Source organism: Ostrinia furnacalis, unplaced genomic scaffold, assembly GCF_004193835.3.
Source record: "Ostrinia furnacalis isolate ACB-3 unplaced genomic scaffold, ASM419383v2 OfSCF7173, whole genome shotgun sequence".
Classification (NCBI taxonomy): domain Eukaryota; kingdom Metazoa; phylum Arthropoda; class Insecta; order Lepidoptera; family Crambidae; genus Ostrinia; species Ostrinia furnacalis.
Genome location: NW_021137412.1, coordinates 392,796 through 408,187, shown reverse-complemented (window position 1 = coordinate 408,187; position 15,392 = coordinate 392,796). Strand labels below are relative to the sequence as shown.

The 15,392-nt window shown below is 47.5% G+C and overlaps 1 protein-coding gene across 1 annotated transcript; it reads right to left on the bottom strand.

Annotated features, from left to right (window-relative positions):
- Positions 1-710: 710 nt before the first annotated feature.
- Positions 711-14,385, bottom strand: LOC114363562 (endoplasmic reticulum metallopeptidase 1). The gene is made up of 15 exons (XM_028319320.1): positions 13,851-14,385; positions 13,361-13,508; positions 13,143-13,262; positions 7,837-7,993; positions 6,752-6,854; positions 6,171-6,291; positions 5,273-5,392; positions 5,010-5,195; positions 4,056-4,292; positions 3,706-3,891; positions 3,503-3,636; positions 3,302-3,394; positions 2,987-3,194; positions 2,676-2,897; positions 711-2,491 (listed from the first exon to the last, which is right to left on the bottom strand). The coding sequence occupies exons 1-15, from the start codon at positions 14,175-14,177 to the stop codon at positions 2,151-2,153; spliced, it is 2,703 nt and encodes a 900-aa protein (XP_028175121.1). The 5' UTR covers positions 14,178-14,385; the 3' UTR covers positions 711-2,150.
- Positions 14,386-15,392: the final 1,007 nt, after the last annotated feature.

Below are 15,392 nucleotides of genomic sequence, written 5' to 3'. Positions count from 1 at the left end.
TTTCGAAAAAAAAAATCTTTGAATGCAGTTTTCTTTCTTTTCAAAAATAACGGTCTATCTACAGTATTAAGAGTACTTTGCCTCCAGGTGGCATTTCAAAATTCCACCCTGTAGATATAAACTACACCTAACAGTCCCACCAGTGACACTGACAGGGGGGCAGGCGCCACCATCAATACCGGATCGCTGGTTCCGATTTTTGCCACCTTGGAAACGATGGTGGCGTCCCCTGTCAATATGTCGGTCAAAACCAGGGCAAATAGCATCAGTCAAAACCACTCGATTGATTTTTGCAGTCAAAAGTGGTTTTGACCGATTACGAGTTTAGACTGCAACATAAATACACGTTACGTAATGTATGACATCTCGTCGCGTTGCCGCGTTTTCGTTCACCTAGGACAACGGGTTACACTATTTTATGAATATGCAATAAAATATCTATAACACCGCCACTAGAGTAAGCCTCTCAATTTTCTTATCCTAATAAATAATAATATGACGGAAGGTCCTCGAGACATGGCACTGACGGCCGCGCGCTGGCCGCACGCACGCCTCGCGAGGAACGCAACATTACAATGAAGCGAGAGTGTACTTACTACGTTAACTCGTAATTTATTATTACTTATTCAATTTTCTTAAAAAAAAAAAGGTTTTTGTTCAACGACTGAACATGCTTAAAGGACGAATTGTTATTTAATTATGAGTTTTACTACCTACCTACTATAAACATATTGCATGATCTAGGATTCGAGGTATATTGAACGATAAACATCACAAAGCAGAAACCTTTGGTTACGTTTGAGGCCGCACGTCAGAATATTTTAAACGTGAAGCGCAATGTTTTTAACCGTCAACTGTTCTGAATAATTTCAAATTCAAATTCTTTATTGCTCCAATGTTGGTATATAAAATTTGGTTGAAGGTTTTGATTATGATCATGTTTATGCGTTCAAAACTATTTATTGCATTTACAAAAATATCTGTGAGTGATCATAGTTACATTTATCATTTTATTTTCTAATAGATAAGAGAATATTAAACTAGACGCAAAGATCATAATCATTTAGGGATATTTAAGGACAAGTTGGCGTAAAAAGCCATAAAAGTAATATTTTTTGTTGAAATTAGACAGACGTGATGACCATTAAGCGGTTTTACACTACCCTGAATTATTGTTTCCCTACATCGATTTCGAGATAAAAGAATAATACTATACCTACATACATAAGTACAGGATTATTTTTAGAACACCCAACCTCGCAGGAATCATAACAACATTGTTCTACGAGCTTTAACTTAAACAAAATATAATGTTTTTATAAGATTTTATTGTACACCTACTATCGTGACGTTTGTAAGTCTATATTTTTGTTTATCCATAACGAAAGAATGACGCGACCCTCGCCCGCTCGTGCACTGGCCAATACATTAGATTTATGAATAAAGAGCGGTAAATTAAATTATAATATTTATTTTAATATGAAAAAACTTTTCAAAAGTGGTAGAAAAATGTTGTTAAGTATTATTGTGTCAGTAATCCAGTTCTGTGAGGTAGTTGGTGTATATTTTATTTTATTAGTTTGCCACTGCAGAGCACTGGCGATAGCCGCCAAACTCAGACCACGCTTTACGCAGTTAAATAGGTATATGATTTATTGTCAAATTATTTATTACAAGAATTAGCGTGTTTAGGAATGAATGAACATTTTAGTTAGTTTTTACGCTATCATAACAAGGGTAGCGCGGTATCCATTTTGTCATTATATTTTTGATATGTCAGTTAATTAGACGTTATTAATTGTAATACGTCAGGGCTCTGAATTTAAAAGAAAACATTACCCTTCGGTAAACATTGCAAAACTATATTTTTTAAGGCCAACAAGACCAATAACTTTTTCAGAATTCAGCCGTTTTAAAGATACAACTCGGTTGGAAAAAGTCAATCGAATCATTATTCGGGTCACCTGCCCTTCGGTGAGATTTTGTGGGCGATCGATCGGAAGCGAAACGCCTAACATAAAATAAAATGAACCGAGTAACACTTTCGAAGGAACCGGCGAGACCTGTCGCGCATCAAAAGCCGACGGCACAAGTTTAAAACGCCGGGCGCCAAGTTCGATCCCGACGCGGCCGCCGCCCCGGCCGGCTCGCTACAGCTGCAGCAGGTGCAGGTGCACGGGCCAGCCGGTGGGCGCGGCCGCGGCGGGCAGCGCGCGCAGCAGCGCCTCGTGCGCCGGCGCGCGCGCCCCGCCCATGTCGTGCCCCGCCACCGACAGCGCCGCCACCGGCCCGCCGCCCGCCGCCGCCGGCAGCCGCACGTGCAGCGCCAGGCTCCAGGGCCGCTCCCGCGGGGCGCGCGCCGTGTGCAGCGCCAGGAAGTACGTGCGGCGCGCGCCCCACGGCGCCGCCTCGCGCAGCGGCGCCAGCGCGCTGCTCCACACCACGCGCCCGCCCGCCGCCGGCGACACGATCACCACCACGTGGCTCGGCCCTGCGGGGACCCGGGCTCGGAGCTCGTTTATTTGACGATACATTTCGACGGGACACGACGCGGCAAAATCATATCTGTACACGGTATAAAACGATGTCGCTCCCGTCGTCCGCGAGCTAAGATTTCGTGCGATTTTCAGCAGAAGATAGAGCGATTCGAGAGGAAGATGTATGACGTGACTCACCGGTGATGTTGAGCCGCAGCTCGTGGAGGTCGGGCGCGAGGCGGGCGCGCGTGGCGTGCAGCTCGGTGCGCGCGTAGGGCCGGTCGGGCGGCGGCGCGGGCGCGGGCAGCCAGTGCGCGCGCGGCACCAGCGCCAGCACGGGCAGGCAGTAGGCGGCGCCGCAGTACGGGTGCCGCTCGCAGTCCGCCGCCGGCGTGGGCCGCGCCGCGCGCATCTCCGGCACTGCGGGCGAGCGAGCCGTCACGAAAGGAGGAACGAGAACCTCGCGTCGCCGGGGCGATCGCAAATCCGAAGGACGCTTCGACACTCACCGACGTCGTCGACCGTGTGGGGCGTGTTGGGGTCGAGGTCGGGCATCCAGTACAGGTGGTCGGTGCGCGGGCCGCCGGCGCCGTGCTCGGTCCTGGTGACGTGGAAGATCATGAAGCGCTGCGGCCGCTCGGCGCTGTAGGGCGCGCCCAGCGGCGTCAGCAGCACCAGCGCCGCCGTCAGCGCCGTCACCGCCCACATGCCCGCCGCCTGCCGACACGACCGCGACGATCGCGGATGAGAAGCGATTCGAATATCGGGTCATAATTTTACCACTCCGTCGGTGTACCCAGCGAACGAATAAATAAATCACAGACCATTCTCTTGACGCCTCTAGCCGCCACCACGAAGGGATACATCCAGCTGCACGCCGCCAGGACGAGCGTCGACACTATCGTCGCCAGCGCCACCTGGAACACACCGGCGGGATCCCGATTTGATTTCGATCGGTATCACCGAGGAGTCGCATTCGAGGCGACCGTTCGGGAAACGATCGGAAGGAGCGGCGCGACACTCACGTCGGGCGGCACGGGCGAGGAGCCGGCGCGGCCCATGATGGGCACGAACATGGCCAGCGAGCCCAGCGCCAGGTAGCACGTCTGCAGCAGCGGCAGCGCCGCGCCCGCCGCCCACCAGCACGCGCGCGCCCGCCCTGCAACAAGCGCGCGTCAGCCGGGCGGGCGGGCCCGAGCCCCGAGCCGCCCGCCCGCCCCGCACGTACCGCCGGCGCGCAGCAGCGTCGCGGCCAGGTCCGCCAGCGTGGGCAGCAGCACCCACATGAAGGGCACGAAGCCCGAGCGCAGCCGCAGCAGCGCGCACAGCAGCAGCAGCGCCGCCCACAGCGCCGCGCCCGCGTCCCCCGCCGCGCGCGCGCCCCACCAGCCGCGCTCCCACGCCGCGCGCCCGCCTGCGGGGGAACGCGCCGGGGGTTAACGTTTCGTCGTTTCGTTCCGGCCGGATTCTGTATTATCTGAAGTGAACGATCACGCTCGGACGATTCGGGTTCAAGAAGCCCCGAAACGTCAGCGGGTGTTGCATTAAAAAATAGCATGCGACTCAAAAATATCTAACGAGGAAAAACGAAGCACTCGCCCGAGCGATTCGCCAAGTACGCGGCGGTGGCGAGCGCCGGCAGCGCGTAGAGCGGCGCCAGCAGCCAGCCGCGCGAGTAGCAGCTGAGGCGCGCGCCCGCCGCGTGCAGCGCCGCCGCCACCGCGCACGCCGCGCCCGCGCCGCCCGCCGCCGCCAGCAGCGCGCGCCCGCAGCACCGCGCCACCAGCGCCCACCAGTCGCGCGCGCGCACGTACACTGCAACAAGCGTCCCGTCAGCCCGCGCCGCCGCACCTATACCGCACAACTATACCACAAAATATAACAGAAGGTAAACTCATGTATGTACCTCGCTATGCATACCTGCGCTCGGCCGCGCTAGGGTTGTCTTGTCGTGTGTTGCGTTTATTTCGTTATGATAGAAAAATGTAACTCTTAATACTATAGAAGAAAGATAATAACAGATATCCACGTATGATTATGTATCTAGTTACGTTATTATAGTAATAGTTTGCAAACAAATACACGAGAAGGAAGTAGTATGTAGTTGAGTGGTTGACACTATTATCCAATAATTCCTAAAACCTCTTTAAAACACTTCTATTTTCCTAATAATTGAGTTGGCTTTCAATTTGTGAACGTTAAACGAACTATTGAAATACAAATAAATACCTTTCTTACCTCCTGGAATCAACTGGTAGTTTAAAAAACGAAAATTTAGTTCTTAATGTTGAGTGTGAGCAACCATCTACTTAACAAATGTTATAATACCCCTTTTTTGTTGTTCATTAATTTTCGCACAAACAAAATAATTTCACAAACGCGTGAGCAGCGTCACTCAAGCGAACGCAGTCGCGCCTCGCATTCGTCCAAGACAGTCTTGATAACGCGTACGTGAGCGGTGTCTATGTATGCGTGGCTCGAGCGCGCTCAGTATGGAGTTTACCTTCTGTTAAATTTTGTGACTATACGCACGCTGCGCGCGGGCCGCGCCGGCCGCCAGCTGCAGCCGCAGCAACAGAAGCGCCAGCGCGCCGGCCGCCAGCGCCAGGGCCAGCGGCGCGCGCGCCGATACCACCACCCAGCCCAGCACGTCGAAGAACACCGGCTGGCGCGACATGCGGTCCACCTCCGACTCCAGGCTCTCGCTGGCCAGCAGCCCTGCGGACGAGGCGGCGATGAGTGTGCGTCAGTGTGCAGGGCGCGAGGGCACACTCGCTGGGTACCGAACTACCGACCGTGCGCGAGCGCCAGCACGTTGTCGCCGGTGCGCTGCAGCGCGGCGCGCGGCACGCGCTCGGCCGTGTCGAGGCGCGTGTGGTACACGTACCCGTTGGCGCTCCACGCCAGGTCCACACCTGCACGCGATCGATTAACAAATTTTATTAAGTTATTTTGATATGGCGGCCGCCCGCGACTTCCGTTGCGTTTCCCGTTTTACCCTCTTACGGGTGAAGTTTCGTAAAAACCTACCTACTTTCTAAAAGGAACCCCCATGCAAAATTTAGATTATTAGGTACGCCGACAAAGTCACATACAGTAAATACATTTTAAAATGTGCCTAGTACCTCAATTACAGGTTTTATTATTTATTTATTTATTAGGTACACCAACAAAGTCACATACATAGTACAGTTCATACATTCATTATGATTCATTATCATTAAATAATAATAAATAAATCTTTATTCAAGCAAGAAAAATCTACAAAAAACGAAATGACAGTCAAACAGAAGTATTCTCTAATATATTTTTTGGATTGTAATATTAACCTGCTATGTATTTATAACAACTGCTCAAGGTAAAGATATCTGTCGTCTATAAAATTCTTAGTATTGATGTTTGTTTTCCATGTGGGTAATATAAATAAATATAAAAACGTGGCACATTTACGTTGTTTCGGAATCGCAGGTAATAAAAATATTATTTCAGCCGTGAAATCAATAAAAATCTTTTAACGATAGCTGACAGACTTTTGTCCCACAAATAAAAACTTTATTTTCTGACTTCTGTTTAGGTCGATTCCGAACCAAAAGTCACAAACTAAAATAAATAAAGTACACTTTTATGCGTTCTTACAGATTTTTCATTTTAATTTGACTACTCCTGCCACTGCTGCACTACTAAATACGTTACCAGAGAGGCGACCGAAATCGCGGAAAATGCGGAAATCCGTGTCCGCGGGGATCAGCCCGCTCTCGAACAGCTCCTGCGCCAGCGACGACGCGAACGGGTGCGGCACCGCGCCCGCGTACACCTGCGGCACACACGTGAGGCTCACTCCGGGGTCGGGACACGTCAAGCCTCAGCCTCGAGTGTAGCGGGCAGCGGGGCGGGAGCGGCGGCGGCGCGGGAGCGGGGCGGGCAACGCAGACCCGTTCTCGAAACAAGCGGGCAGCTCGCGCGGCGCTTTAGCGGCGAAGTGTTGTGTTCGGGGTTGTGTTGTCGAGATATTTGTTTTTATTCGCAAACGAAATGTCTGAACAACGGCGACAATTTTATTTCGATTCAAATATTCCTAACGCTCGATTTATTGTGGGCAAAAGAAGGAGTGCGCTGCCCGCTCGTTGCCCGCTCCCGCGCCGCTGTTTTCGAGAACCGGTCTATTTGATTTTACGCATAAGATCCTGCCGCTCCCGCGCCGCCGCCGCTCCCGCCCCGCTGCCCGCTAAGCTCGAGGCCTCAGCCTCAGCCCGCCGCGGGCGCTGGGGACCCACCTCCACGATCCAGGGGTCGTGCGGGCCGGCCTGGAACAGCACCTCCCGCCCGCCCGCGCCGCACGCCTCGATGTTGATGAACGCGCGCACACTTTTAGCCCATCTACAGACAACAACGTGCACTTTTACTGCTTCGAACTACTATACAGGGTGGAATTTTGTAATGCCACCTGGAGGGAAAGTACTCTTAATATTGTAGATAGAAAATTTTACTCAAAGAAAACGTTCCTTAATTTTTGAAAACAAAGAGAACTCCATTCAAAGATTTTTGAAAATTTTACGAAAATTCACTATCATACCATACAATTTTTAGTAAATAATTAAAATCATTTAAGATTTCATGGTTTTCCTTCCATTTAATTTATCAAGTTTGTTAGAGAGATTTCATCCATGAACTTGACCCTAACGATCGATGCAATAAAAATACAGGGTGTAATTTTTAACAAATTTTAGATGGTTTAGTTTAACAAAATTTATGGAAATCTTTGAATGCTATTCTATTTCTTTCCAAAAATAAAGAAATATTTTCTTTGAGTAAAATTTTCTATCTACATTATTAAAAGTACTTTCCCTCCAGGTGGCATTACAAAATTCCACCCTGTATAATAAACAGGTTATTGTTTGTAGAACATCTCGGTCGCTCACTAGATGGACATAAATTCTTATCAGCATGCCTTTATTCGTTTATGAATGATTAACGTCACGCGCAAGTGATCCCCTTTAATTAGATCATCGTTTAACAGTGGAACTGGAAGGACATCAGATATAGTGCTAATGAGGGCTATCGTTTTTATACTTAACAGTTGGCACCCCTGGCGATTGACAGAACCTTACTCTACAGTGGCGCCATCTTGATGAATGCAAATACGATAGTCCTCCTACCATTTTCGCGCTCACCAGTTGGTGCCACTGTCTTCGCTACTAGCAAGTGACAGGACCTTACTCTACAGTGGCGCTAACTGGTGAGCGCTAAAACGATAGCCCTCATTGCGAAGTTGGTCTGGTCTAATGCGTTTACGTAACATGCACCGACCAGCTCATCTTGCACTTGTAGTCAGTAGAGCAGCGGACGCTAGAGTACGGACCGGTGCTGCGTGATGAAGGCGTGCGAGGCCTGCATGATGTTCTCCTCGGCGCCGTTGAACAGGAACACGGCGGAGTGGCGCAGCGGGCGCGGCGCGGCGGCCAGCGCGCGCAGCGTCTCCAGCAGCACCGCGCAGCCCGCGCCGTCGTCGCTCGCGCCTGAATATTCAAACGTCAAATACTTAGGCTGACTTGCACCGGCTGACTTTAACGCTAACTATAACAATAAACATGTTGACACCACCAATCAATTGACGTACTTTTTAAAACTGGCAAAACGAAACTCTCCCATAGATTTTGTATGGCACTACAAGCAAGTGACGTCACTATTTTGTTAACTCAAATAAACTACTTTTTTCAATTACAATGCGACCAAAAATCGTAATTTACAGGTAATTTAAAATTAAATAAGTTTTTTCGGCCAGAATGAAGTGTCTTTTTAGAAAAGTTGTGATTTCGAATTATTGAGGAATGGTGTCAAATTGTCTATTAACCGGTATGGAGTTTGACAGATTTTTGACGTTTGTCAAAGTTAAAATAATCTTATTTTAACAGTGGTGCGCAGCTTTTCAACCACTGTGTAAAAGCTGCGCACGTGACATTGGCGGAATAGTGTGCCCTCAGTGGCGAAAAAACGCAAGTTCATCGCCATAAACCAAAGAAGAAGAAGAGCTCATGAACTCGGCCTTAATATCCTTCTTGGCACATCGTCAGTTTTTATCAAAAAGATAAACTGAATGACGATTGTAACGGAATTTCTGGTCTTTTATTATACGGTTATGATAGGTACTCAAACAGACGTTAATAACGTGGAACGACGTTCTAAACACAATGGACTGTTTAACTTTACTATTGCTGTCTATGGCTTATCTGCAGATAAGTGGGCATACAAAACACGAAAACAATGATAGTGCTTTACTTTATAATTGTCTTGTGGGACATTTTCGTGATTATTAATAAATAAACAGGGCAAACTTAATAAAACTGTTTAATAAAATAATCAAATTTGACAATTGTGGTTTGCTATGATAGTCATAAAAACTAAATGACTATCATAGCAAACCGCACGTTACGTAAGTAGGTACTTTCTTAGTGCTAAAATTATCCGAGTACCTATTCGTAGACGAGTAGGGTGCAGTAGGATTCGTCGATGCGTCGGCTCGGCCGCGCTGTGTTATCACAGGGCCGCGACAAAATTATTATACCTAAATAGGTTTTCATTATAATGCATACGAGTGGTGATGGAAAATATGACAGGCACGTGCAGCAACGCTCCTAAATTAAAACTAAATGCTAAAAGGGAAGCATAAGTTATTAGGGGTAGTACTCATCTTGTAGGTACTACAGTACAAGAACCGATTGATTTCTAATTATTCTACTCTGTTGGCGATATAAACAGAATAGTTTGTAGGACAGTGAATACACAACATTTATGTCCAATATAGAACGAACACGATCTTTAGTATGAGTCATTCAAGTCAATAACGTTTTAATTAATTATTTAGCGTCCAAGTTTATTTGTTAGCAATGATTAGGTACTTAATAGGTATGCAGTTAAGAAGTGTAGTTTTAGAAGACAACGAGTTTTGGTCAGACGTGTACTGGAACGAACTAATGTCGTTAATTAATTGTCTTGACCAACATGCAATTGATTAAAGCCGGACAATATGTATGAAAGAAGGTTAAGTATTATCAATATCATAGACCCAGTGTTACCATCCCCACAGCGGACGACAAGTGCAAGTAATTACAGTTGTTCCCACTAGCGGCTACATACGTCGGAGGGTGCATAGGTACGTGCGGGACTGCGGATTGCGATGAGGCTAGGCGTTTTAGCCATGGATGATAAGTACTCGATGCACGTAATACAAAATACATTTCCTAGGCTTAGAGCTTCATTCCTTTATTTGTATATAGCCTACAACCATCGAGCGTCAGTTCTGCGTACTATGTGCCCTGAACATTGCCACTTCAGCTTGCTAATCCATCGGGCTATGTCAGCGAATTTAGTACGTTTAGATACGTATCTGATTCGATCTCTTCGATCAGACGGTCGTTCGTTCGTTCTATCTGACGGCCGATGGGGCAGCAAGGTTCTGGAGTGGAGGCCGCGTACCGGAAAACGCAGCGTGAGACGTCCACCAACAAGGTGGACCGACGACATCGTAAAGGTAGCAGGAAGGCGCTGGTCGCAGGCCGCTACCAATCGGGCAACATGGAAGACATTGGGGGAAGCCTATGTTAAGCAGTGGGCGTCCTATGGCTGAGATGATGACGATAACAAGTTGCGGGAATATGCCTTGCAGCGTAGCACCAAACACCAGTGTGACTATTGCAATCATATGCAATAGCAACTGAACAATACGTTGATACATAGCAAGCCTTAACCGTAGCTTTAGCCGTGGTTTGGACCTAAACGACGTATATAGCCTACCACGAATCACGCCACAGATTCATAGTGTCAATGTGTCATGCGATAACTTTCAATTTAGGCTCGTCGCGCGGCCGCGTCCGTGACCTCCCCGCCCAGTACCGCAATCGTACACAACATGTACCTATTGTAAAATACTTATTACTCGTATTCTATTGAAAATGCGATAAGAGTTTGAACAATGGGTTTGTAGTGGTTACAATAAATGACTGAAAAATAACTCTACTTAGTCCTTACCATTTTTAGGGTTCTATGTATACCTGAAATGCTATTAGAAACCGTTGTAAACGTTTGCATCTGATCTTGTTTGAGCTCGGAGTCTCGGATTATACCTACACTTCGGAAATAACAAAGTCACGTACCTAAGTAGGTAACTACTCTAAAATCGTAAAGGTCGTTGTAAAATTGTGGTGTAGGTTTAATGGGGAACTTAATGTTAGGGCCACGTTCGGGGGTGGCGTGCGTGGTCACAGCCGACTGGCGCTAATCAATTAATTTTAAGCTCATAAATGAATCAATAAGTTATCGTATTATGTTAAGGGACGAACGGAACTTTTATAAACACATTTCTTCGTAGATATTAAGTATTTTTAGCTCATATAACCTGTTATTTTGAATTATAGACATTTGCAATCAAGTTTTTCCCATTCGAAAGGTGGTGTCCTCAGCGTCACGCAATCGGTCACCGACCCGCCATCCCCTAGTTGTCAACCGAGGTAGGGCATGCGGCGTGGCTTGTTTTTCCGCTGTGCCTTATGAGGGAAAAGCGCGCGTGAAACTGGAAACGAATCAGATGATTTTTTTTATTATCATTCCTGGAACGAACGGAGATTTTTCTGTTGAATTCCAATTGTAGCATTTTAGTGACATTTTAATGGTAATGTTGGCCAGCCAGCCCGGGCGCAGCCGGCGGGCGCCAGCAATGGAACGTGGAACTAATATAATTAGAGGAGCACGCGCGGCGCCGATCAAGGCGATAGTTTTTAGAGCACCAACTACCTAATTGAAACAATCGGTAAATAATGATACCCATCGAAGTGCCGACCGCGGTTCTTATGTTGCGCAATTGACTATGATAAGGGACATGGAACAGAGAAATTTGTAGGGAGTCAAGTCAAGTTTCGAGTGAGGCAGGTAGAACCCCGGGTGGTAGTTCTTATGTTGCGTCAATTACAGGCTTATGAAGAACCTTGAAAAACATGTCATCTAATCCAAAAAGGGACGGACAGAAAAATACATTATACCTATCAGAGTAGATTACACATGGTTTTACAAGGCTTTTTATCAGGCTTTAAGTGATTGCAGTATGTGCCATAATAGTGCAATAAAAATGTAGACATTACAGTCAAAATGTTAGTTGCAATAAATTGTACCTACAGTGCTACATTTCAGAGTAATGAATCATGTAGTAGAACCAATTTGGTGTTGCTAACAACTAAAACACATGAAGCTAAGGACGTTGGAAGTGATGTTATTAATATTGGCATAAAGTTGACTTTCTTTAGTGAAGATAATTACTTTGTTATTTTATTGGTTCTAAATTCTACGGCATGTAGGTAATTTGTTATAGATCTGATAAAATGTAATATTATTACAGGACAGGGACAGTGCATCATCATCATCATCATCATTTCAGCCACAGGACGTCCACTGCTGAACATAGGCCTCCCCCAATGACTTCCACATCGCACGGTTGGTAGCGGCCTGCATCCAGCGCCTTCCCGCTACCTTTATCAGGTCATCGGTCCACCTTGTGGGTGGACGTCCCACGCTGCGTTTTCCGGTACGTGGCCTCCATTCCAGAACCTTGCTGCCCCATCGGCCGTCAGTTCTGCAATGCAATGCAATGCGGGACAGTGCATGCAATGGGGAAATAAAGCCGCACTTGTTAGTATAGAGTGAATTTGACTAACAATTTTTGACGTTTACCCATTTTCTTATTTGTGGTTTAGGTTTACAAAATATTACCGTGTACTGGTATTCTATTGTTGTCTTATAAGTATTTAGTTACGGACGACCCTGAGAAATATACCTACTTAATGTTGGTAATCTGCACGTGAAAAGATTTTAACGACTGTAAGAAGACGCGCGTTTGAGGCTTAATGTCATTGGCGTGTCTAGGGCAATTTTTCCGTGGGGGCCTGGCGATGACGATTAGTTATTGTTAACTTAAGTTTTTTAAAGTTATCTTCGATGCCCAACGTGTCTGTCAAAGATCTGGTCGATGGGGTGGGAACTAGAACGGTCTGGGGTGCTCACGACACGACAGCCAGTTTAGACAAAATGGATACTACTCTAGCGGAAAACGCAGCGTGTGACGTCCACCCACAAGGTGGACCGACGACCTGATAAAGGTAGCAGGAAGGCGCTGGATGCAGGCCGTTACCAACTGTGCGATGTGGAAGTCATTGGGGGAGGAGGCCTATGTATAGCTGTGGACGTCCTGTGGCTGAAATGATGATGATACTACTCTGCACGTCGCGGCACCTGTACTGCAGGCGACGACTGCGGCGCGGCACTCACCGGGGCTGTCGGGCACGGTGTCGAAGTGGCAGTTGAGCAGCAGCGCGGCGCCGGGCGCACCACGCGCTGCACGTCGCGGCACCTGTACTGCAGGCGACGACTGCGGCGCGGCACTCACCGGGGCTGTCGGGCACGGTGTCGAAGTGGCAGTTGAGCAGCAGCGCGGCGCCGGGCGCACCACGCGCTGCACGTCGCGGCACCTGTACTGCAGGCGACGACTGCGGCGCGGCACTCACCGGGGCTGTCGGGCACGGTGTCGAAGTGGCAGTTGAGCAGCAGCGCGGCGCCGGGCGCACCACGCGCTGCACGTCGCGGCACCTGTACTGCAGGCGACGACTGCGGCGCGGCACTCACCGGGGCTGTCGGGCACGGTGTCGAAGTGGCAGTTGAGCAGCAGCGCGGCGCCGGGCGCACCTCCCGCGCCGCGTACGCGCGCCACCACGCTCTGCACGTCGCGGTACACGTTGTTCATGCCTGCGCACGTTATTCATATTATGAGTAAGTAAGTATTACATTAAAAAAAATGACAATGCAAAAAAATAAGTAATTAAAAATATTATTCTTCCGCTTACCATCAAAGAATGACAGCGAAAAGGCGCCACTGGCGCGATGCAAGTCGATCTCGACGTGGTTGTGCGGCGACGCGGCGCGCGCGATGTCCTTGAGCGCCTCCACCAGCACGCGCACGGCCGCCACCTCGTTCTCGTAGCTGCCCGCCACCTGCGAGCACGACCGAGTTACATCCGGGGCCCAGTGGCGGCGTAGCATGGGTTGGCACCCGGGGCGATCACCCCCCCTCCCCCGTCATAAGTCCTAAGGTACCCCCAGAATTTTTGGTTACCTACCGATTCGAGACAATCGCAAAACCCCCCCCCCCCCTCTCCGTATTATTATGTCATAGACCGCAGACTTGTCATGCAGATGCGCCAGTGAGTACTAATCTGCGCGACTTGTGTCACCCCCTGATGCTTGGCACCCGGGGCGGACCGCCCCCACCGCCCCCCCCTTACGCCGCTACTGCCGGGGCCACGCGCTCGGCTCGCCGCGCGCCGCGAGACGTACCCGGGGGCCGATGGCCGTGAGGTTGACGAGGTGCTCGTGCGCCAGCTCGGCGATGAAGCGCTCGGGCGGCGCGCCGCGCTGCAGCGGCTCGGGCAGCGCCAGGTCGATGAGCGCCACGCCCGCCAGCGCCAGCAGCGACGCCGCCAGCGCCGCCGCCAGCACGCGCGGCGTCACCGGCGCGGGGACCACCACATTCTCCTTTATGTACTCCTGAACCTGCAGAAACACCACCGTACTGTTCTGACCGCCATACAAAATTTGGCCAGAGTTGGGTCCGGATGTGCTGTGAAATATGCACCTCACCGATAAAAATCTGGTGATACACATGAGGGGTCATCACAAGTTCTTTCTAAACACTAAACAGAAACCTATCAAACGCCAGTAACTTTTCAACAAATAGGTATGTACTAAAATCTAGAAACAGCAGTTTCAAATTGGAATAACAATGTATCTAACAAGAAAATTGACAACCCTTTAATAATTTTACTATCTTCTATACTTTTTACTGAACAAAAACTTAGATTAATAAAGCTTGAAATCTAAGAACAAAAATAGTTTTGCTCAATTTTTATTCGGTAAACAGTTTTTAGTTTTCGCTACACTTGCATTTTTGTTTTAGATTACTTACAGTATTTAAATATTATATAATCAAGTACAATAAAGTAAATTATAAAATAAACAATAAGCCTATTGTAGTAAACTTTCACAGTCTTGTCAAATTCTTATTGTAAGAAAATATTATTCCACAAAATAAAATTTTATTTTATCTTGTAAAATTATCACATAATTTACTCATACAACCTTAATGCACTCATAAATTTTAAATATACTGGAATACTTTAGTTTTAGTTGAGATTACATAGTTTTTCAGTCAGGCAAAGCTAATTGGTTGAAAATTAAGAAAATCATCGAAGATGAATTACATAAAAAATTGCTAATGAATTACCTCAGTACTCTTGTACATGAAATTAAAGAACGACTTACCATATCAATATTTTCTGTTTTAAAATTTTCTCGTTTTCTTAGATTTTCTTTTAATTTTTGGAAAATTCGTACACACAAGTGCCCTTCTGAAATCCTAACCACAGACTAAAAATAATGAAATTAATGAAAAAACAGCATAGATTAAAAATGCTCACAAGTTTGACGGGTCCACAGATATGGATTAGAGTAGATACAGCAAGTTGATCGTCAAAGCGTGCCATTCCGATATGTCCATTTGGACATACATGGTCGAGTGATGTTCATGTAATCCGATTACAACAATCGGTTACGATGATTTTACGAGGACAGTAGTACGAACACGGTAGAAAGAAGAAATTATTTACGGATTGAGAGTTGTAATTAACAGCACAAGCAACAAATAATTAATTAGAATAAAGTAGAAGAAGTATAAAGTAGCATTGTTTTTAATACATATCCTGCGATGTACTCTTAAGAGTTAAAACGATGGTCCTTATATGTGGTGCACTCATACCGATCCCAAGGAACCGTACTTACTCATAACAATAAGACACACACTGATCCGTGTATTCATGCACT

Excerpts from the sequence above, each read along its gene's own strand:
- LOC114363562 (XM_028319320.1), bottom strand. The coding sequence starts at position 14,177 with ATGTGTATCACCAGATTTTTATCGGTGAGGTGCATATTTCACAGCACA. Across the intron at positions 3,637-3,705 it reads GACGCTGCTGCGCGCCGGCG|GGCGGGCGCGCGCGTGCTGG; the intron begins GTACGTGCGGGG and ends CGCTTGTTGCAG. Across the intron at positions 3,395-3,502 it reads CCTCGCCCGTGCCGCCCGAC|GTGGCGCTGGCGACGATAGT; the intron begins GTGAGTGTCGCG and ends GGTGTGTTCCAG.